This window comes from Bombina bombina, chromosome 7 (assembly GCF_027579735.1).
Source record: "Bombina bombina isolate aBomBom1 chromosome 7, aBomBom1.pri, whole genome shotgun sequence".
Classification (NCBI taxonomy): domain Eukaryota; kingdom Metazoa; phylum Chordata; class Amphibia; order Anura; family Bombinatoridae; genus Bombina; species Bombina bombina.
This window is the reverse complement of record NC_069505.1, coordinates 98,822,020-98,846,781: the sequence shown is the minus strand read 5'-3', so window position 1 is coordinate 98,846,781 and position 24,762 is coordinate 98,822,020. Positions and strand designations below refer to the sequence as shown.

Genomic DNA, 24,762 nt, shown 5'->3' with positions numbered 1-24,762 from the left:
CTCTGTAATTACCTTGATCTAAGCCTATGCCGACTGTCCCCTTATTTCAGTTCTTTTGACAGACTTGCATTTTAGCCAATCAGTGCTTACTCCTCGGTAAATTCACGTGCATGAGCTCAATGTTATCTATATGAAACACATGAACTAATGCCCTCTAGTGGTAAAAAACTGTCAAAATGCATTTAGATTAGAGGCAGCCTTTAAGGTCTAAGAAATTAGCATATGAACCTCCTAGGTTTAGCTTTCAACTAAGAATGCCAAGAGAACAAAGGAAAATTAGTAATAAAAGTAAATTGGAAAGTTGTTTAAAATGACATGCCCTATTTGAATCATAAAAGTTGTTTTTGGACTTGACTGTCCCTTTAAACATTTTTTACACAACATAAAAGCTTTTAGGTTCTGCACAGAAATAGAGATTTGATAAAAAAAATATGAAACATAAGGCCTATCAAGTTTTCCTAGAATCTCTAAGCCATAATAAAGTACTGCACTATGGTCAACTGTTTCATAGCTGGTGCTTTAAAGGGACACTGAACCTAAATGTTTTCTTTCGTTATTCAGATAGAGCATGCAATTTTAAGCAACTTTCTAATTAACTCCTATTATCAAATTTTCTTCATTCTCTTTGTATGTTTATTTGAAAAGCAAGACTGTAAGTTTAGATGCCAGCCCATTTTTGGTGAACAACCTGGGTTGTCCTTGCTGATTGGACAGCACCAATAAACAAGTGCTGTCCATGGTCTGAACCAAACATTTGCTGGCTCCTTAGCTTAGATGCTTTCTTTTTCAAATAAAGATAGCAAGAGAACGAAGAAAAATTGATTATAGAAGTAAATTAGAAAGTTGCTTAAAATTGCATGCTCTATCTGAATCATGAAAGAAAAAAAAAATTGGGTTCAGTATCCCTTTAAGGCTCCATTACCAAGAAATCAAATTTTTATACTCCAATGGCAATGGGAACACAACTACATTTTCTTTTTCGCAAATAATTTTTCTGTTTAACCAAATGAAATTGTAAATTGTGATTAGTCAGAGATATATGCTCTAAAAGGAGAAACCTCCGCAAACACGGTGGTGAAGGAACAAATTTAATTAGGAAAATAATGAATGATTGTTTTTATTATGCAATCTATTAAGCAAAAGATTAAATAAGAGGTATAATTTTACTCCGAGAGATTGAGCTGATGACCTGTCTTTGTTTCGTTCCCATCTGAGACATATTTAAAGCTAGAAAATGTGATTAAAAATGAACATACGCAGTGGTGAGACATGGCCACTTTTAATTTACTTAACAAATGGTTTTCCATTTTAGATAATAGTTCATTCTAATTGATGAAGTTGTTAATCTCATATAGAGAAACAAAGGTTAATAATTATAATCCGGTAATTGAAAAAAAAAAAATGCAGGAAGGATTAGAGAAGTATAAAGCAAATTCCAATTATATTGTACTTAAAACAAATGTCTTTTAAAAAAATAAAAATAATAATAACTATCAATTACAAATTAAATAAGAGCAACATTATTATAAGGGAAGTAAAAAATACACATTTTTAGAAAACACATCCAATTAGGAATTAGAAACCTTTATTGCTACATCGAAATGTAAGGAATGATTTGAAGAGAAATCAGTTAATTTAATTAAAAAATATGTATAAAATATATAAAAAAAATATATATTGAGTCCTCAAATGTCCCACTGATTTGTTTGGGAAACTCATTCTTTGGGCCCCATTTACGAAGAGCCGAGCGGACAAGTATTCAATTTAAGACCTGTCCGCACAGCTTCAGGCAGGTGTGTAATGCCACCCCTTCTCTCCTGCAGAGAGCCTATCAATCACCGCTGCCACTTCAGTGGTGGCGGAGAGTGTAAGAAGCAGTAGTCTGATGACCGCAGCTGCTTACATTGCGGGAAGCAGGCATGCATGTGCGAACCTGCCCCACAAGGGCTCAACAGCAGATTAGGCGGGTTTATACATGGAGCCCTTTAGCTGTACCCTTTTATAGCAGTGTGGAATCTGTTGGTACATTACAAATAAAGATAAAAAAATAATCACAATGATAATAATTCTGCAAATTCAACAGCACACATTTTTTGGGAAAATACAAAAAAAGTCTGCAAAAATGTTAAAACCAGACGTTTATAAGGGCTAGTAGCCCATGCTTAAATACATACAGCACAAACTTGACAGGATCTGACGCGTTTCGGCGTATTCTGCCGTAATCATTGATCATTTTTTAGGATGCTTACATATTTAAAATTAAGTTGAGACATTTTAGAAAATGGAGGTTAAACACTACAAAGAAAAAAAAACTAGAAAAAGAAATTTGCTATTTTATAGCTTTATAATCCATCAAGTGTGCACAATTTGTTTAAATTATTTGTGGGATACCAGCAGATATGTTTTTCATTGTCTCTACATGGATTTTCAAAACTAAAAATTTAAAAAAGTCCCTAATCATCAGAGTTTGATTGCTTAATGAAAGTTCTGTTTGTATTCATGTACACAACCTATTGCTGAGTCAGAAAGAGTCTCTCACAAATTATTAAAAATAATAAATGGACTTCCGGTGGGTGGGCAACTTGGTAGCAGAAAGTAGTTTGAGCTCAGTAATAAGCCCTTTTACTGCCATCAATATTAAGCTATCTTGACTTGTCCCAAGCTTACATCCATGGTAGTATAGCTACCCGAACCAGCAGGGACTATTCCCCACACCTGTAAATTGCTAGAGAACACTCATCTACTCTCCTCACCAGAGGCACATATAACATATTACTAAAATCCAAGATGGCGGATCTTACAAATTTTATTTAAGGAGGTGACTGCAGCGTTCCTACCTTGGATGGAGGTTTTGTTGCACAGATGTTAGTGTGGTGATCTTTCACATACATAATTCCAGCTCTAAAAAGAGTCAAAGTCAATGAAGGGGCCACCAACTTCCGCATTTGGCAGCTAACTAAGCTGCCGAATGCACATGTCTAGTATTTCACTTCTGTTGTATACTATATATCTATCTATATATCTCAATGCAACAAAAGTCCATACACCTATGATTATTGAAACAAAATTGAGTATGCCTGTGATTTCCAATGAGCATAATTGGTTGAACATGGTTATAAAATGACCAGTGAACTCCAGAACCTTATCAAGGGCACTACCGTTTATTTTAACCTGCTCTTTACTGGTCAAATTATAGAATATTTATCACATTCAACTTTATATTATAACTTTAACTGCCGCATTCCTGGCGCAAAACCAGGGCAGCAGTCAGAATTTGTAGCGTATACTGTTCAGGCTCTTTAGTAATTATTGACTAATATATTTTCTAGCGTAATATCTTCTGATTTGAACTCAATTATTTTGTATTCATAGGGCTTAAAACGTTTTATAAGCTGTTGTTATTAGAGACCCTTGAAAGTTAGAATATTAATTGGGGTAATTTATTACAGTGATATATACAAACCTGCACAATATTATTCACCCTGATTTTACCTGTTGAACAGTACTATCTGCAACAAAGTTGTAGCCCTTTAAACCGAGCTTGTAAGTTCACTGTAATAATTGGTGAATGATACAATATAATACGCTAGATATTTGAGCTAATGTTCTCTATGTAAAAGAGTTACATAGAATTAGCAACTAATAAAGTTTGAATTTAATTGGATATACTTCCATGACCAGTATTGTAGTGTTTTTAATATTTTGCAGGGCAGCAAACTTTCATAGCGGTCTGTTCTTATAATTTATATTAATAAAAGTTACGTTTTAAATACTTAAGAGCAAAACTCTTTTTCTAATTGTGCTTAAAGGTATTTCTTTTACCTACTTAGGTGGGTTTTTTCTTTATCTGTATGTATGCATCATGCCTCCACATGGAAAAGAATTGAAAAATCTGATGTAGACATCATCAACAAAATAATTATAAAAAAAATGAAGCAGCTAGTTTATTATGCAAAAATGGCATCTTTCAATGTAGCCAAAAAAGGTTGTATATGCCTGAACTTACATAAAAGTATATACCTAAAAATGTCAATCAACAACTAATGACTGGGGTATGAGACCCCATACCAGAAAGAGGGGGTTCCCCTCTTTTAAACTGAGGTCACATACACCTTTTGTGTTTTAAAATTAAAGGGGGGGTGTGAACCTCATTTGAAAGAGGGATATTCCCTCTTTCACTTGAGGGGTCTCATACCAATCTAGTTAAAGCAGAAATGGAGATAGAAGGCTCTATATTAGCCACTACGACTAGAAATCACTTTCAACCTAGAGGGGCAAATGAAAGAGGGGGCGTATGAACTTTCAAATTAAGGGTCACTCTAACCCAAATAAGAGGGGAGATAGAGGCTCTGTTAGTATTCACCATTTTTACAGCAATCTCCTGTAACTTACAGGTACAAGTGACCGCTCATTTGAAAGGGCAGACCCCCTCTTTTAAGTTAGGAATCATTTGTCAGTCTAGCCCAAACAGGTCATAGGGGTTCCCCTCACTCTTATGTTTTAAATGCTTTTTCAATGCTTCTGCAGGTTTTTGCCATTTTTACAGGATTCACCTGCAAGTTGTAAGCGGTTTGACTAAAAGGGCCAAAAACTTATTATGCTTGTCTAGAAAACCAAATCGCAAGAAGGTGACATGATCCTTGTGAATATGGATATGTAAATAAGCATCTTTTAAGTCTATGGTAGATATAAATTGACACTCTTGCACTAATGAAAGTAAATTGTGAACTGTATCTATCTTGAAATAGGAACTTTCCAAAACAGGCTGGAAAGTACCCTCTTTCTTTGGTACTATAAAGAAATTTGGATAAAACCCCTGGTTTGATACTGTAGTTGGAACTGGAGCAATCACTCCTATTTATTCCACATTTCTCATACAAGCTAAGAAAGCTTCCCAGAGGAGGCCTTGAATTCAATACCCCTGGGAAATGATTTGCAATACACAGGGATCCTGAACAGATCTCTCCAAAGCCTCCCAAAATAGACTCAATCTGCCCCCCACCAGATACTGGTCTGGTATGAGGGCCACACCTTAATGCAATCTTAGGAGCTGGGGTAGACTTCTTAGGCTGTTTGTTTTTGGACCAGGAAGAGTTGGACTTCAAGGAGTGTATGGAGTAGCCAGAACACTGGGCAGATGGGAAGTATTCCTAAGCCTTAGATTACCAAAAGATACAGCAGATCTAAACTTACCCTTAGATTTCTTATACTGGGGCAGAAAAGCTCCCTTACACACAGTGCCTGTGGAAATAATAGCATCCACTCCAGGCCCAAACCAAGATTTACCCTCAAAAAGGAGAGAAAGCAGCCTGCGCTTAGATACCTTATGAGCAAACCAAGACTTAAGCCACAAAGCTTGTCTAGCTAAAACAGCTAATGCAGCATTCTTAGTATTAATGCAAATCATTTTCACTGTTGCATCACAAATAAAGGAATTTGTTGTTCTTAAGAGATTAATGCAATCCTAAATCTCAACCAAAAAAGTTCCCCAGAAACAAGTTCTGAAAGGTTGTCACAGCACACAGCAGTGGCAGCGGTGATGCAGGCAACACTGACTGCAGGTCTAAACATAAAACCTGCAGGCTAAAGGGATCACCTATAATAACCTTCTAGTTTTCTATCTAAAGGATCCTCCAAAGGAATAGTGATGCACCTGGCCAGAGTGCAAATAGCTGCATCTACTTTAGGAACCATTTTCTAAAATCTTTGTATTAACAGAAGGGAGAGGGAACATAGGTTTAAATCTGATAGATGGAAGAAAATGAATGCCTGGCTTTTGCCATTCCTTAGAACGAAAGTTCAAAAACTGAATCAGGCATGGGAAAAAAGGAAAGCTGCTTGGGAGCTACCTTATAATTATGATCAATCCTTCTAACAGGCTTCCTAAGTGTAGCAGGGCAATCGTCTACCTCTAAAGCAATCAAAACTTCCTGCAATAAAGGATGAATATGCTCAAGTCTGAAATTTAAGGTCCTGGGACTCAGAGACACCTCTATCTTTAAAGGGACATTAAACACTTTGAGATGGTAATATAAAATGATAAATTGTATATATAAAACAACTCTGCAATATACTTTCATTATTTATTTTGTCCTCTTTGCCTGTAATTCCGTTCTGAAATTGTGAGCTTTTCAGTTCCTGTTAGAAATGGAAGTGCAGATCACTGTTAAATCCAGCACAACTATTGGCTGCACACACTAGTGACCTATTTATAACTGACCCTAATTGGCCACAGCAGAGAAGGTAACACAAGTTACAACATGGCAGCTCCCAGTGTTTTATAGACACTAAAACTTTACACTTATTTTGTCACTTTTTAAATAACTAATGAAACTTTAAAAAATACATCTACATGTTACTCATGGACTAATCTTTTCTTTGAATGCATCATTCTATCTAGCATGTATTTAGTGCTTAATGTCCCTTTAATAGATAACTTAGAGGCTGCTCCTAAGGGAAGTTCCTTATGAGCTAAAGGCAAAGAAGGACCACCTTTACCTTTAGACGTCTGTGCATTACTGTTGGAGATAAGCAAACTTAAACCTTACTTATAGAAGAGTGAATATGAACTTTACATTTTTGAGAATTTTCAGATGAATTCTACTGGGATTAACTTTGATATTGTAAAAATCCTTGCACACTCTGGTGTAGGGTAAGAAATAGACTCAGCACATGAGGTACAAAGCTGAGCAGACACACACACCTGAGAATCCTTACAAAGCAAACACAAACTGGAAGGGGTTAAAGTAACAAAAGGTCTCTCTTCTAAATGATCAGCTGACGGACTGACTGCCCCAGTTTGCTCCATTATACCAGTAAGGAAATAGCTTCAGTATCAGATATGGACTGAAGTAAATAAGCAGTATAAAGTACACAAATAGTTAACCCTGAAGGGAAGAAAATGCATAAAATAAAACTGATGAAGCCTCAAGAGGGAAACCGTAACAATAATAATAAGGTAGTGTCAAATAAGCACTGCAAAACTGTGCAATAACAGTAAAAGGCTTATACAGCAAATAACACAGCACATAAAGGATTAAATAAAATTTGTACACCAAATTTGAAATCAACTTCGGTTAATCAGAGTGCCTTACCACCTCCACCAGGTCTTGAGAGCCTTTTTTACATGCTTAATAGGTTACAGCAACACAGGAACTGGAAAGGATTATATCACAGAAAAGGCACACTAAAAAGCAGGTTAAAACTGTTAACCCTTAGCATACCTGTGCTACTGGCGAACGATAAAGCCATGAACCCAAAGGGAACAAGAAGAAATTTAGCGCAGGTGAAGGAAAACATACTGTGTACAGCTCAGAAGTCGACCATGCTACATTTAAAACTACAGGAACCTGTCACACCGCTCCTTTCCTTGTGGCCGTTGCCACGGACGCAGGCGGCTGTTTCTGGTTGCTATGGCCATTGTCATGGACACGCGGCGCTCGGGGTGCACTTTCCGCAACGTCAATCACCCAAGTATAGGTGTTACTGTTTGTGCTCCTGAATGCTTATTTTTCTGATTAGTCCCTGAACTGCTGATTGCCTTATTGTTGCTGAACTCTGCCTGTCTCAAGACTACTCTAATGATTAACCCCTGAACTGCTGATTACCTTATTGATGCCGAACTCTGCTTGCCTAACTACTCTCCAGTTATCCTCTGTAGTGCCGTGAAGGATTGCCCTCTCTACTGTGAGTACTGCTTACCTCATTTACTTACCTGTTCTCTTGTTCTGGCATATTTCTTTATCCTTCCACTTGACACCGGGATAAGAAGACTACTGGCCAAGTTTGGTCTGACAGGGAAATATCCCACGGTCATTACATTATACTTGGGCCATGGACCCAAATGAGGTAGGAAGAGCAGTCTCTCTTCAGGAACAGACATTGTGAACCCATGCCATACACTTGCAGAGTTTGGATTCTAAACTAGAGACTATAACCGCTATGCTCTCCTCACTTGTCGCTGAGAAAAACACTACTGCTGCTGCCACGCAGTCTGCCCATGCTGCTAGTACCGCAGCCAACTCCTCTGCTTCTGGTAGTATACCCTGGATACCATTGCCTGACAAGTATGATTGCGCTACTGACTGTAGGGGATTTCTCAACCAGTGCAGACTGCATTTCCGCAAAGACCCTCATACCTTCCAGTCTCATCAGTCAAAGGTCACCTTTATTGTTTCCTTATTGAAGGATAATGCCCTAGCCTGGGTTTCTCCCCTATTGGAACAAGGTGTTCAACTCCTAAATGATGCTGATACCTTCGTTTCTGCATTCTCTTCCGTGTTTGGTACCTTGGTCTCACTTCTGCCTCTGAATGTTCTCTCTTGGATCTCCGCCTGGGTAATAGATCTGTGGCACAATACGCCATTGAATTTTGCAGCCTTGCACATGAGACCAGCTGGGATTGCAGTGCTCTCAAGGCAGCATGTCGGAGAGAATTCTACATGAACGCATCAAGGATGAGCTCACTTATCGTGATGTTCCATCTACCCTGGATGAATTAATTTAGCTGTGTATCAGACTGGATTCTCGCTTTCAGGAACGAAAAGCTGAGAGAGAGAACTTGCAGAATCTTGCCTTCCCGTCCTCCTACCCATCTAGCCACTAGACTACCCTCAACTTCTCCTGCGACTCCAGTTGCCTCTGAGGAGGAACCCATGGATCTCTCTTCCCTAAAGTTCTCTGAATCTGAAATACAGGAGGTTGAGACTATGTTCTTATTGTGGTTCCAATTCACATCAACTTAAGAACTTTGATATACTGCCTGGGAAAAGTCAATGCTTAGAGGATAAGAGTGGGGTACCTCTAAGCGTGGCCATTACTAATTCCCCTCACTCTTCTCGAATCCTGGTACCTATTACCCTCACCTTTCTACGGAACTCTGTTCAAGCTCAGGCCTTTGTTGATTCAGGGGTGGCTGGAAATTTATTACACCACCGTTTCATGTGTCAAGCAGGTTTGCCTCTTCTTCATAAAAAAATTATGTCTAAAAATAACCACTCTGGATGGCACACCCTTGGGATCAGACTTAATCCATTTAGAATCAGCACCTCTAACCATGACCATGGGAGTCTTACATTTTGAACAGATACAATTCAATGTTATTCATTCTCCTGCTCAACCAGTTATCCTTGGTCTTCCCTGGTTACCCAAATACAATCCTCAATTTGATTGGACTGAGGGACAGTTGGCTTCCTGGGTTAAGTCATGTTTCCATTCCTGTCTGGCCACGGTTACTCCATTGCTTTGCACCCTTTTGGCCACTCTTCAGACCTCTTCCACCCTCCCCTCAGTTAATGCAGATTTCATGGATGTGTTTGAAAAGAAGGCAGCCGATGTGCTGCCACCTCACCACCCATACGACTGCAAAATAGTATTGTTTCCCCACTTCCTAAGGGAAGGACCTATCCGCTGTCCAAGGCTGAAACTAAAGCCATGGAGGACTACATCCAAGAGAATCTAGCTAAAGGCTTTATTCGCCCTTCCTCGTCTCCTGGAGGAACAGGATTTTTTTTTTAGCAAAAAGGATGGTGGTTTGAGAAATGGTTTGAGAAATGATGTTAAATCTTCAGAGCTCTAAAAAGGCCTTGAATTAGGATATTACTGATTCCCAATTGCGGTAAAATAAAGTCCAAAATGCAACAAAAAAGTTTTCATAAGTAAGTAATCCCTTGTTTCCAATAGGGAGTAAATTTACAAGCACAGAAAACAGTTGTCTAATGACTCTTCTGAAGCCCCTATCGAACACATCATTCCTTCCTCCTCTGTGATTGCTCAACTTAACACCTCTCTACTGAAGAGATTACAACGTGCTCAGTCAAGGAAACCTCCCAAAGCCCCTACGACTCCTGAGATCCTTTTTGTACCTCCTAACCTACGCACTCCTGTGCTATCCTGGGCCAATGATAGGTCATCCTGGTTTGACAAGAACCTTTAAACTTTTTTCACAGCATGTTTGGTGGCCTACCATGAATTCCAGCTCTCAAGATTATGTCAAGGCTTTTCAGACTTGTGCTGCCAATAAAACTCCCCGATCTTTACCCCATGGCTTACTTCAACCTTTTACCATACCCAAACAACCCTGGACACACATAATCATGGTTTTTATTGTGGACCTCCCTCCTTCTGACCGTCATACGGTTATATGGGTTGTGGTGGATTGATTTTCCAGATTTGCTCATTTTGTGCCCTTGGTCAAGTTACTGTTTCTTCTTCATGTAGTACGTCTTCATGGTATTCCCGTAAATATTGTCTCTGACAGAGGACCTCAATTTGTGTTCACCTTCTAGAGAGCTTTTGGCAAAATCAAGATCTCAAAACCTATCTTAGAGTTTATGTCGATTCCCAGCATACCAATTGGCCTGGACTGTTACCCTTAGCTGAACTGGAAAGGAACAGTCATTGGCATTTGTCTTTATGATGCTCTCCATTTCATGCTGCAGCAGGTTACCAACCCTGTGTCTTCCCCCTTTCAGCTCAGTCTACGGGGGTTCCTGCTGGTGATTGTCTTTCACTGACCTTACTTCTCCTTGGCAGCATATACGCTCTCAGTTACATTCAGCTGTCTCCAGATACAAGAAGCATGCCGACCATCATCGAGCTACAATGCGTGCTTTTGCAGTAGGTGAGCGAGTCTGGGTCTCTACTCGACACATTTGCTTATGTCAGCCCTGTTTCAAATTGGGTCCTCACTACATCGGTCCCTACAAGGTCCTCAAAATACTTTCTCCTGTGGCCTAAAAAGTGGCCTTACCCAGAACCCTGCAAACCCATCTGGTCTTCGACATCTTTCTGCTCAAACCCTACATCATGATTTACCCAACTAAGACCTCCTCCTCCACCACTCTTTGTTCAAGGCGACCCGGAGTATGAGATTGCCAAGATCCTGGACTGTTGCTTGGCACGAACCTGGGGCTATGTAAGTACCTCTGTTCCTTATTTACATCGCCCAAGTCTAGGTGTTACTGTTTTGTTCTCCTTGGTTCTTATTTTTCTAATTAACTCCTGAACTGTCTCAAGACTACTCCACTGATTAACCCTGAACTGCTGGTTGCCTTATTGTTGCTAACTCTGCCTGTCCCAGACCTCTCTACTGTTTAACCCCTGTACTGCTGGTATTCTGGATTGCCTTATTGTTGTCAAACTCTGCTTGCCTGACTACTCTCCAGTTATCCTGTGTAGTGCAGTGAAGGATTGCCCTCTCTACTGTTAGTACTGCTTACCTAATTTACTTACCTGTTCTCTTGTTCTGGGATATTTCCTTATCCTTCCACTTGATGCCGGGATAAGAAGATTACTGGCCAAGATTGGTCTGTTAGGGAAATATCCCACGAGCATTACAGAACCTTAAAAAAACAAAGGTTTTTAAAATGCCATAAACTGCTAGTAAAAGTTGTATGGTGTACAAATGTATGTCCCTGTGAGATTGGTAGACAAGTCTACATTTCACCTGGAGAGGGCTGTAGATCCACAAGGAGCAGCTGACTGCAGACCAGAGGATTGGTGGACAAGTCCACATTTCACCTTGAATGTCCGTAACACTGAGAAAAGACCTTTCATTGCTTGGCTGATAACTACTTGTCTACCCCTCTGATCGACAAGTTATTATGAGGAGGAACTGGGCTTCAGATCAGTTAGAGGATCCTCTTTCAACAACGAGTAGATCTGCACTTCGCTTCACCTCACTCCTCATCAAGGAGGCAAAAGAAAATGACTGAATATCATGGTAATTGGGAGGGATTTAAATTTTCTTTTGTGTTGGGGTGTCTTTTGCCTCCTCCTAGTGGTCAGAAGGGGAACTTCCCATATTTAATCACTCATGGACTCTCAACATCTGATTGCTCTGGTCAATGTGCTGACTACACCTTTTTGAAACTCTGAGGGTGCATTGATAATGCAGATAAAAATAAATAGCAAAATGAGTGATCTTGGCCATTTTAAAAACATTGACATTGTCAACAAGAGACCTTCTCGAGTCATAGGTTGAATACATTATTTACAGAAGATGGCAATGAAAATATTGAGTTATCCATTTTCTGTATATGATTAACAGTAAATATGTGTTTACAGGGAGTTATACATTTTGTTTGTAAACTAGAAGTAGAATAAACTGGGCACACATACATACATACATATGTCCATACACATTAATACATAAAATACACTGTATGGACTGCACTCTCAAATCAGAGTGAGTACACATCCCAATCTGCTGGCAAAACTCACAGTCCTGGGTGCTCACCAGACACTCACAAACAGCTGTGACTCAGGTAGTTAACACCAGACAAGCCTGGGTGAAGAGCCCAAAAGAAAAAATCAATTATTAATGTCAAGCAAATTACACAAATTGCTTAAAGGAATAGTCTTGTCAAAATGAAACTTTCATGATTCAGATAGAGCATGCAATTTTAAGGAACTTCTAATTTACTCCTATTATCATTTTTCTTTGTTCTTTTGGTATCTTTAATTAAAGATTGGTGTCTAAATGTAGCCATCCAATCAGCAAGCGCTACCCAGGTTCTGAACTAAAAATGGGCTGGCTCCTAAGCTTATATTTCAGCTTTTTAAAATAAAGATGCCAAGAGAACAAAGAATTGATAATAGGAGTAAATAAGATGATCTATCTGAATCATGAAAGTTTAATTTTGACTAGACTATCCCTTTAATTCTAGTGGAGTTAATGGGTGAGAGGGAGCACAAACTACTGCTCCACTTGTAATCTAGCCCATTGTATGCTTGGTTTTATTACCTTTTTTTATTAATTAGTTCTCATTATATAGATCACAGAAGGAATTTATTTGCTTAGAACTGAGAGTGGACCTGTTGTTTAAGAAGCACGTGGAGGCTTTATAACTACATAGTTCTCAAGAATTCTTCAATAATTAGCCTGCTTTATATCTGGTATCTGGGGGTCATCACTGGAAATCCTTTCTATGGGTTTGTTGATTTACAAGGAGAACAAAAATGTGTATTTACCAGTGATAGAATTGTTTCTCCATTTGTTATCCCTCTGTGTTCCAGGAGAGGTTCCCCTGGATCTAGACTATCCCAAACCTGAGGCATAATGAGGACGTGAAATAAACTAATATAACCCTTTGCTAGCCAAATTAATAATACTTAATAATAATAGTTGATGAAGGTGGAAGGCTGTGTGTGTAGTCACAAGGGGATGAGGTAAAAAAATAGAGCACAATGACCACCAGTAGTGCTTGTACTGTGCTCCTGCATGTAAGCAGACAAACCATGCCAAACTATGTAGATACTATCAGTAATAGACTCAGAAATATTAACCAAAACCATATGACAGACAGGGGTACAGAGTGTACTTATATACTTTCCCCATGACCCCTTTAAGGACCTGGGTTGTTTGCACATTAAAGACAAAAGTTTTTCTTTGGCTATTGATGCTTATGTTGGCCCACGGGGTTGTGGGACAGCATAGATTGTGAAAGGGAGCCAACTGGCTCCTTGCACATGCTCTGTAACCTATATTGCTTCTTAACTTGCCAGTACAAAGAGTATTAGGGTGTACCCGATACTGTCCTTAAATCCCGTAGACAGATATGTGACTGATATTCCATGTTTAACTGGTTAAAAGCTGGTTGGATATGTATAGATTACCTGCATCTTCAGCAAGGCTCAGGGTACAGAAAGGTCATGTTTCAAGACAAACTTCTAATCCTATAAAGCAAAGACAAGTTATCTAGGTAAGAATAAAACGAGATATGCTAGTTTGCCCTGATATATTTGCTACAAGTGAAAGGATATAGCAGCTACAAAATAGTAATTACATGCAACTTAAATCTCACAAATGATTAAAAACATTAAAGTAGCAAACAAAATATGTTCCATAATACAAGTCCTGACGCACAGACTATGTATTTAAACCACGTTTCTCTAAACCACTCAGAAACTCTTAAAACACAATTTGGGCTTTAGGCCATAAAGTTGGTACTAACTTAAACTATGGAGAGGGTTTCCTTAGAAGCCCCAATGACATTACTTCTGGCCCCCGCAGTCAAAGCAGTAGCTCTGGAAATCTAGCAAAGCAACTGGTAATGTACCTACCAGGGCTATTGGACCTCGGGCAGATCTGCTAGAGGTTTGGTAATGACCTAACCTTTGTGGTACTGGAACCCATACTGAGAGGTGTATTTCTTTCATCTGTACAAAATGACAAATACTTAAAGGGACACTGAACCCCAATTTTTTTTTCTTTCGTGATTCAGATAGAGCATGCAATTTTAAGCAACTTTCGAATGTACTTGTATTATCAATTTTTTTTTGCTCTCATGCTATCTTTATTTGAAAAAGAAGGCATCTAGGCTTTTTTTTTGCTCAGTACTCGGGACAGCACTTTATTATTGGTGGATGAATTTATTCACCAATCGGCAAGAACAACCCAATTTGTTCACCAAAAATGGGCCGGCATCTAAACTTACATTCTTCTTAGATATAAGGTAATCACATAGGTAAAAAGTGTATTAATATAATTGTGTTGGTTATGCAAAACTGGGGAATAGGTAATAAAGGGATTATCAATCTTTTTAAACAACAACAATTCTGGTGTTGACTGTCCCTTTAAGGGTTGCAAACTTGCTGGTATTTAAAATATTTTTGCCTGAGAAAGGTAAATGTATTCCTATTTGTGACCCTTAAAGGGACAGTGAAGTCAACTTTAAATATTCATGATTTAGACAGAGTCTGCATTTTTAAACTTTCCATTTTACTTCTATTATGAAATTTGGTTTGTTCTTTTGGTATCCTTTCTTGAAGAATGAACCTAGGTAGGCTGATAAGACCTCAGAAGCGTGTATTTGTTTTTAGCATTTTATGGTAGCAGTGTTTGCAACTATGTATAACATTGCTACAAACATTGTTGCAAACACTGCTGCTAGATGGCTCTAGACACATGCACGCTCCTGAGCTCACCTAGGATTACTCTTTAATAAAAGAACTAAGCAGAATTTATAATAGAAGCAAATTGGAAAGTTGTTTATAATTCCATGCTATATCCAATCCATTCAATTTTAATTTGAGTTTAAATTCCCTTTAAAGGGACATTATACACTCATTTTTTCTTTGCATAAATGTTTTGTAGATGATCTATTTATATAGCCCATAAAGTTTTTTTTTTAAATAAATGTATAGTTTTGCTTATTTTTAAATAACATTGCTCTGATTTTCAGACTCCTAACCAAGCCCCAAAGTTTTATGTGAATACCGTCAGCTACCTTCTCCATCTTGTTCCTGTTTGTGTAAATAGTCTTTTCATATGCAAAAGAAGGGGGAGGGGGGAGGGTCTTATTTGCCACTTGCAGTGGGCTTTCCAGCTACCTTTTCAACAGAGCCATACTGACAGCTTCTAAGTAAGTTTTTAAACAGTTTTATACTGGATTTTTATATCAGTATCTGTGCATCTTATTCTTTATAGTAGTGTCTATTACATGCAGTTATATGAAAATGAGTGTATACTGTCCCTTTAAGGATTGGGAAACCTCCTAAAGTCGTATCTAGCAGCATGTTTAGGTAAATGAGGAAAGCTGAGGATACCTAAGTGATTTATATATGATATATACAATATGGTTATCATTATATTTGTTTTCTCTTGTAGATCCTCGGACTTACCTTTGCCATGACTATGTACTGCCAGATGGCAAAAACAGACACATATTATGCCTGAGCAACACCTCCACTGCTCTCTTTCTGGAGATGCATGTGGGGGGGAAACGATAGACATCTGATCTTCCTTTGTTCTGTTCTTCCTCCTCTAATTCTGGCTAATGTCTCCGACATACAAGGATCCTCTCAAGCATTGCACCTTTTTCCCCCCATGGATGACGTATTGGCAGAGAGTAGAATATGATTACACAGAACACAACAGGTCCAGGCTTAAGGTGAGGCACATAACAGTATTATGGATGGGAAAGGTCAAATCTAACGTGGACCCAGTGATGAACAAGTGGGCTGTTGGTTAAGTCTTGGAGAAAATGTTTTTTATGCATCCTGGACCCTACGTACTGAGAGCATTGACAGCTTACTCATGACCGATACCCCGTCTGCTTCTATTTTACCAACACTTAAGAAGAGGTTTGTTTTTCTGGACTCAGCCGCTTATCTATGTCAGAAATGAAGAGGAGGTATCAACAGTACAATATATTACTTCCCCTTCAGTTACCCAGACTAACTACAAACAATGCTGTAATTTGTTACAGTACTTAATGTGACTTCTGCACCCTCAACCACATCAGATCTAATGGACAGCCAATCAAAGCACTAAAAGGACCAAAAAACTGTTGTGTTTGCACCATAATCACTCTACTTAGACTTGTGTAGATTATATAGCTCACTTACATTAACATTTGTACAGTTCTCCAGCCTTTCTTATACAATATTAAGAAGATTTTTTTTAAATTAGCGCTGCGGAATCTGTTGGCGCTCTACAAATAACCGATAATAATAAAATTAAATCCAAAAAAAAAAAGCCAAAAAACAAACACGTGAATTCTTTTTTTAGATCGAAGAGATTATGTGTACACGTTTTAAAGTAACTTTCCAACCTCTAGAGAGAGCCTGCCATATTCTAAGTATACAGTACTTCCAGACCTTGTGCACACAGGTGACATGTTAATACTCAGTGTTTCTGCAGTGTAAGAGTGATCTTGTATTGCAAAAAAAATCAATTCCATTCTACTTAGCCAGTGAATTATTTAACATCAATAATAGATGTAATGACTGTAATAGGTCCATTTTCTGTAAACAGTTATTTTTCAAGTACTCTGAGCTATGAAGCTGTTGGAAAACATCACAGCCTGGGAATGCCCAGTACATTGTACTGAAGGATTATGGGTAAACCTGCATGAGTTGTTACCCACCAAAATAACAGAAATTGTAGCTCCAAGCAGCTCAGTGCTTTAAAAATAATATTTTTTAAATAAATAAAAAAAATGCATTACTTAATAATATTAAGGATGACTGATTTATTTGCTAAAGTAAATATTAATGGTGTTTTTTTAAGGAAAGATTTACTATTTTTCCATATTACATCCAATGGGGCAGTTCTGTCATTTGCAAGGCACTGTGTTCCTGCTCTTGTAGAAAAACTCAAATTAAAGGACAATACAGTAGAATTGAATAATTGACAAATACACAATAAAACTACATTGCAATAGCGCTTACTTGGAATTTGAAATGAGCAGTGGAATATTTTCTAGAAAATGTCAAAATGTCAAAGCTAATCCAATTTCCCTCCCCTGTATCATGTAAGAGCCATCAGCCAATCACAAAATGCATATATGTTTATACTGTGCACTTTTGCACATGCTCAGTAGCAGTTGGAGCCTCAGAAAGGTGCATATAAAAAGAATGTGTTGCTAATGAAAGTATATTGGGAAGTTTTTTTGTTTTTTTAATTACACGCCTTATCTGAATCATAAAACTGAATTTAGTGTTCCTTTAACCACAAATACATATCCTCATGTAGTGCACAGGTCTATCAACAACATTGTAATATTATGGAATAAGCACTTATGAATAATGCTGGCAGCTAATTAAGATTTATTGCTACATGTGTATAAATTAATGGGCAATTAATTTATTATGTAAAAAAACAACTATATTAAGCTTATTACGGACCTGTTCCTGTTCAACATTTTCTATTTACAGTCAATGAGGCCTGAAATACTATGAATCAGATTCAATGTTATTTATCATAGCATTGTGCACTTGTGTTATCAAGGGTTTGAGCCTCTGTATGAGCTATTTCATGTTCCAATGTGAATCTGTTTGAAAACAGAATTCTTATTAAACCATATACTAGCAGTGTAGTGTAAATTTCCAGCCCTAATATATATACATTTTAAGGGACATAATAGTGCATACATAATATTTTCTAAACTGTTACAAGCATCTAAAGTGTAAACATATTACAAGTCTACAAATCAGCTGCCATGTAGATTACTATTGCTGAACAGGACACGGTCGGTGAGCCAATCAGGAATGGCATATGTAATAGTCACCAATCACTGGTTGTTTGCTTGGGACAGGCTTGGCAGTATGTCATTAAGGGCCAGATTGCAAGTTAAGTGCAAAAAAATAAAATTTATGCTTACTTAATAAATTAATTTTTGTCATGGTGGTGAGAGTTCACAAGCCATTACTCCTGGGAGATTTAGCTCTTGGCCACTAGGAAGTGACAAAGGTTCCCAACATTCCAAGAGCTTTCAATACCTCCCACCTCTCTGGTCTCCCAGTCTAACAAATAGCTAAGGAATGTGAAGTAGAAAGGTAGGAAAGGATGAAGCTAGGAAAATGAGGTGCAAACTAGAACTGCTTTCAATAAATAACTAAAGTGGGCGGGTTTCATGGACTCACCATGATGAAAGAAATTAATTTATCAGGTAAGCATTCATTTTTTTTTCTTCAATAAGATGGTGAGAGTCCACAACCTATTACTTCTGAGAACTAATACCAAAGTTGTGGAGTCAACGAGTAATTCAAAGTGATAGAATTTAGTAAATGTATGTAGGGAAGACCAGGTAGCTACCTTTATTCAACAGAAGCCTCATTTTTAAATGTCTAGGAAGTAGAAACTAATCTAGTAGAATGGGCAGTAAAGCGTTTTGGGAGAGACTTTCCCACCTCCAAGTAAGTCTTAAGAATCAAGAGCTTTAGCCAAGAAGCAAAAGTTACGGCTGTGGCCTTCTGGGATTTGCGTGGACCAGAGAAGTTAACAAATAGAGGATTGTCTAAAATCATTTGTTGCTTGTAGATAAAATTGTAATGCTCTTACAACATCTAAAATATGTAAGAGTCTCACAACGTTTTGGGCATTTGGACAAAGTGAAGGCACTACAATCTCCAGGTTGATAGTATACAAAGAAACCACATTGGGAAGAAAATCATATTGAGTCCTTAATACCACCTTCTGGCGTAAGATATTGCTAAAAGGGACAAAAGCTTCCAAGATACAAGCTGAATTTCTAAACCATGTAAAGGTTCAAAATGAATAAACTTGTAATGTTATTAAAACCAAGTTAAGGTTCCAAAGAGGAGACATTGGTTTAATTATTGGTCTTTATCCTGACTAAATCCAGAACAAAGGTTTGGGAAACTTAACAATTTTTATTGGTATAAAACCAAAAGAGCTGAAATATGACCTATCAAAGAACTTGTCAATAAGCCTTTATCAAATTATGTCCACTCAACTATTAATACATCTACCCCATAGAGAAAGGTATTTATGCAAAAATAAAAGGCTCTAACACACTAGAGCCTTAGTTTATTAGTGCACTATTATGTGTCTTTAATCTTGATAAAGATGCATCACATTGTGTGTTCTAAGAAGCTTCAGAAGTTATGTGCATAAGTTATCAGCATTCACCGGCTAATCAGCATGGCTAAAAACTTTCTAATGGTCATTTATGGATAGTGGGAGGATCATCCTATTAAGGACAAAAGTAACATACACACTGGGGCCCATTAGATATACAAGAGCAAAAGTGAGTGAGCTTTATTCTCTAGCGATAAAAAAAACTAACATTGATAAAATGTATGCTTACTCAAAAGTTATAATTTACAATAGAACCTTACCATTGCCTGGGCAACTTCTAATTAATCAGCATAGATATTACTGATGAATAAAACAGATTTTGTTGACCTACCAGACCATTGAGGTGCAGCCAGGGTCTATTTCTATTAGTGGGAAAAATATTAAGGACAATTTGCTTAAGGTGATGACCCTAAATTCTGATTCGCTGATAGCTCCCAACAGCACATATTAGTTCCCTGTTAAATCAGTTGTTAATGTTTCCTGTTTAAAATGATGTAAATCTGATAACACAACAGGAAACACATAATAAATGATACTGCATCTGAGCATACACAGGTATTTCTATACTCTTTACTGAATGAGCCACTCATCTTTAGTGTCAGTTTATGAAATGAGTGAATTGGGATATTGTTTAATGTTTTAAAAAACAACTTTAGGGTGCTGTACAATTAATGTTATTATTAACAATTAAATACTTTTTTTCTGGTTGTAAATATAAAGCCTTTTGTTAAACCACTTTTTTTCCATTTCCTTTCTCTTTAATCTGAGCTAAATGATTAACTCTGTTGGGGAAGGGGTATTATTTAGCAGAATACCTAAAACAGCTCCATCACTATCTACTGTGCATATACGTATACATAATTTATGCAAGAGTTATAGTGAACAAATTGTTTTAATAAAAATCTTTATCAGAAAAAGCTTTTTGTATAGCGTAGATATTTACATTTTATGTGGACTACAAATCTATGTATTTACAGAACTTCAGATATAATGAAAAGTGCATTTATGTTGAATTAGCCATGTTTAGATACAAAACATATAGTGCATTTTAATTTGTCAGTTATTCTGATAATACCCCAAGGCAATAATGGACAGCTTCCTAGCAAACAATCAATATTTTAGAAGCCTTTACGGCTGCATATACCTATATGGATGTTAAACAAACAAATAATAATATATAATGATACAATAATATAATAGATTTCAGTAAGGGACCCCTTTCTGTCTGCCGTTATTCCCTCCAAGAAGGCTCTTCTGAGTTGTGGTCACTCTGAAGCACACATTTTAGTTACATTTTTCCTAGGGCCACAAAAACTATGGCACACGTTGTTAGTTTTGATTTTCCTGAAGGGCAGTAAAAACTAATGCCTAGGGCCGCATGTGGCTCTCGGCCGTCAGTTGGCCATTTCTGTTACTAACAAGAACATAATATTTACCACCACAAAAACAAAACAGCTAATGGAATTGGTACCCTATATACATAAACGTACAGCAACAGAATGTAAAAAACATAATTTATGAAAGAACTTACATGATAAATTAATTTCTTTCATATTGGCAAGAGTCCATGAGCTAGTGACGTATGGGATATACAATCCTACCAGGTGGGGCAAAGTTTCCTAAACCTCAAAATGCCTATAAATACAGCCCTCACCACACCCACAATTCAGTTTAACGGATAGCCAAGTAGTGGGGTGAAAAAGAAAGGAGTAAAAAGCATCAACAAAGGAATTTGGAAATAATTGTGCTTTATACAAAAAAAATCATAACCACCATAAAAAAGGATGGGCCTCATGGACTCTTGCCAATATGAAAGAAATGAATTTATCAGGTAAGTTCTTACATAAATTATGTTTTCTTTCATGTAATTGCCAAGAGTCCATGAGATAGTGAAGTATGGGATAGCAATACCCAAGAAGTGGAACTCCACGCAAGAGTCATAAATGAAAGGAAAAAAAACTTAAATCATAAGCAGAAGAATCAAACTGAAACAACTGCCTGAAGAACATTTCTACCAAAAACTGCTTCCGAAGAAGCAAATACATCAAAATGGTAGAATTTAGTAAATGTATGCAAAGAAGACCAAGTTGCTGTTTTTCAAATCTGATCAACTGAAGCTTCATTCTTAAAAGCCCACGAAGTGGAGACTGACCTAGTAGAATGAGCTGTAATTCTCTGAGGTGGGGCCTGACCCAACTCCAAATAAGCGTGATGAGTCAAAAGCTTTAACCACGATGCCAAAGAAACGGCAGAAGCCTTCTGACCTTTCCTGGAACCAGAAAGGATAACAAATAGACTAGAAGTCTTCCTGAAATCTTTAGAAGCTTCAACATAATATTTCAGAGCTCTCACCACATCCAAAGGATCTCTCCAAATAATTCTTAGGATTAGGAAACAAGGAAAGGACAACAATTTATCTATTAATGTTGTTAGAATTCACAACCTTAGATAAGAATTTAAATGAAGTCCGCAAAACTAGCTTATCCTGATGAAAAATCAGAAAGGAGATTCACAAGAGAGAGAAAATAATTCATAAACCTTTCTAACAAGATATGGCCAAAAGAAACAACACTTTCCAAGAAAGTATTTAAATGTCCAAAGAATGCATAGGCTGAATTGGAGGAGTCTGTAAAGCCTTTAAAACCAAATTAAAACTCCAAGAAGGAGAGATTGATTTAATGACAGGCTTGATATGAACCAAAGCCTGAACAAAACAGTGAATATCAGGGAGCTTAGCAATCTTCCTGTGGAATAAAACAGCAAGAGCAAAGATTTATCCCTTCAAGGAACTTGCAGACAAACCCTTATTCAAACTATCCTGAAGAAACTGTAAAATTCTAGGAATTCTAAAAGAATGCCAAGAGAATTTATGAGAGAAAAACCATGAAATGTAAGTCTTCCAAATTTGATAATAAATCTTTCTAGAAACAGATTTACGAGCCTGCAACATAGTATTAATCACAAGGTCAGAGAAACCTCTATGACTAAGCACTAAGCGTTCAATTTCCATACCTTCAGATTTAAAGATTTGAAATCCTGATGGAAAAAACGGACCTTGAAACAGAAGGTCCAGCCTTAATGGAAGTGGCCAAGGTTGGCAACTGGATATCCGAACAAGATCCGCATACCAAAACCTGTAAGGGCATGCTGAAGCAACAAGCAGCACAAACGATTGTTCCATGATGATTTTGAAGATCACTCTTTGAAGAAAAACTAAAGGCAGGAAAAATATAAGCAGGTTGATAACACCAAGGAAGTGTCAACACATCCACTGCTTCCGCCTGAGGATCCCTGGACCTGAACAGGTACCTGGGAAGTTCCTTGTTTAGATGAGAAGCCATCAGATGTATTTCTGAAAGACCCCACATCTGAACAACCTGAGAAAACACATCTGGATGGAGGGACTACTCCCCCGGATGTAAAATCTGACGGCTGAAATAATCCGCTTCCCAATTGATTATCCCTGAAACTCCAGGTCTGAAACACACTTCAGGAAAGCCTGAGCTTTTACTGGATTTGCTGGAATGCATGAAAATATCTTCTCATAGGAGGTCTTACTCTGAATCCTATTCGGTACCCCTGAGAAATCTTAATCTGCCCCCTACCAGCTGAGCTGGAATGAGGGCCGCACCTACATGCAAATTTAGGGGCTGACTTTGGTTCCTTAAAAGGCTTGGATTTAATCCAATTTTAAGAAAATTTCCAATTGGAAACAGATTCCTTGGGGGAAGGAATAGGTTTCTGTTCCTTATTTAGTCGAAAGGAACGAAAATGGTTAGAAGCTTTAGATTTACCCTTAAGTCTTATCCTAATGCAAAAAACTCCCTTCCCCCAGTGACAGTTGAGATAATCAAATTCAACTGAGAAGCAAATAACTTATTACCTTGGAAAGAAAGAGATAGCAATCTGGACTTAGAAGTCATGTCAGTATTCCAAGATTTAAGCCACAAAGCTCTTCTAGTTAAAATAGCTAAAGACATAGATTTAACATCAATTTTGATGAAAAAAATGGCATGACAAATAAACTGATTTATTTAGTTGGTCATTTGAAATTTCATCAACTTATGAGAAGTTTTAAAAGACCTTTACATTTATTAGAAGGCGGAATGGTAGACAAAGCATTCTGAATAGAATCATAATACATTCTTATACATTCACAGGTATATCTTGTACATTAGATGTTAAAGGAACAGCAACAGGCAATGTACTATTACTGATGGACACATTCTCTGCATGTAAAAGTTTATCATGACAACTATAACAAACCACAGCTGGAGATATAATCTCCCCAAGATTACAACAAATGTACTTAGCTTAAGTAGAACTGTTATCAGCCAGCAGGGTTCCAACAGTGATTTCTGAGACAGGATCAGAATGAGACATCTTGCAAATGTAAGAGAAAAAACAACATATAAAGCAAAATTATCAATTTCCTTATATGGCAGTTTCAGGAATGGGAAAATAAATGCAAACAGCATAGCCCTCTGATAGAGAAAAAAAGGCAAGAGGCGTATAGGAATGGGGTTAAAATAATGAAAATATTTGGCGCCAAGTATGACGCACAAACAAACAGAAATTTTTTTTGGCGCTAACAACATCCAGAAATGACACACTTGCGTCATTGAAGACGCAACCTTGTGAAAGGACTTGGCGTCGACAAAGACGCTGGAAATGACGAATTTGCGTCATTGAACGTAACTTTGTGCCAAAAAAATCTTGCACCAAAAATGACGCAATATACTTTGGCATTTCGCGCCCTCGCAAGCCTAATTCTGCCAGCGAATTTAAAATAACAGTCAATTGAAAAAGACTATACCCCAGGTAAGAAATACATTTTCCTAAAAAATGCATTTCCCAGATATGAAACTGACAGTCTGCAAAAAGGAAATATACTGAAACCTGAATCATGGCAAAAATAAGTACAATACATATATTTAGAACATTATATAAATACATAAAGTGCCAAACCATAGCCGAGAGTGTCTTAAGTAATGAAAACATACTTACCGCAAGACACCCATCCACATACAGCAGATAGCCAAACCAGTACTGAAATGGTTATCAGTAGAGGTAATGGAATATGAGTGTATATTGTTGATCTGAAAAGGGAGGTAGGAGATGAATCTCTACAACCGATAACAGAGAACCTATGAAATAGATCTCCTGTGAGGAAAACCATTGCATTCAATAGGTGATACTCCCTTCCCATCCCTCTGACATTCACTGTACTCTGAGAGGAATCGGGCTTCAAAATGCTGAGAAGCGCATATCAACGTAGAAATCTTAGCACAAACTTACTTCACCACCTCCATAGGAGGCAAAGTTTGTAAAACTGAATTGTGGGTGTGGTGAGGGGTGTATTTATAGGCATTTTGAGGTTTGGGAAACTTTGCCCCTCCTGGTAGGATTGTATATCCCATACGTCACTAGCTCAT

The 24,762-nt window shown here is 37.6% G+C and overlaps 1 protein-coding gene across 1 annotated transcript in view; it reads left to right on the top strand.

Moving 5' to 3' along the window:
• TSPAN4 (tetraspanin 4) overlaps positions 1 to 17,378 on the top strand; it is a 501,445-nt gene extending 484,067 nt beyond the window's left edge. Inside the window, exon 7 of the mRNA XM_053720201.1 lies at positions 15,611 to 17,378. Coding sequence (XP_053576176.1) covers positions 15,611 to 15,679 — 69 coding nt within the window. The 3' untranslated portion in view covers positions 15,680 to 17,378. The remainder of the gene's footprint in view (positions 1 to 15,610) is intronic.
• Positions 17,379 to 24,762: the final 7,384 nt, after the last annotated feature.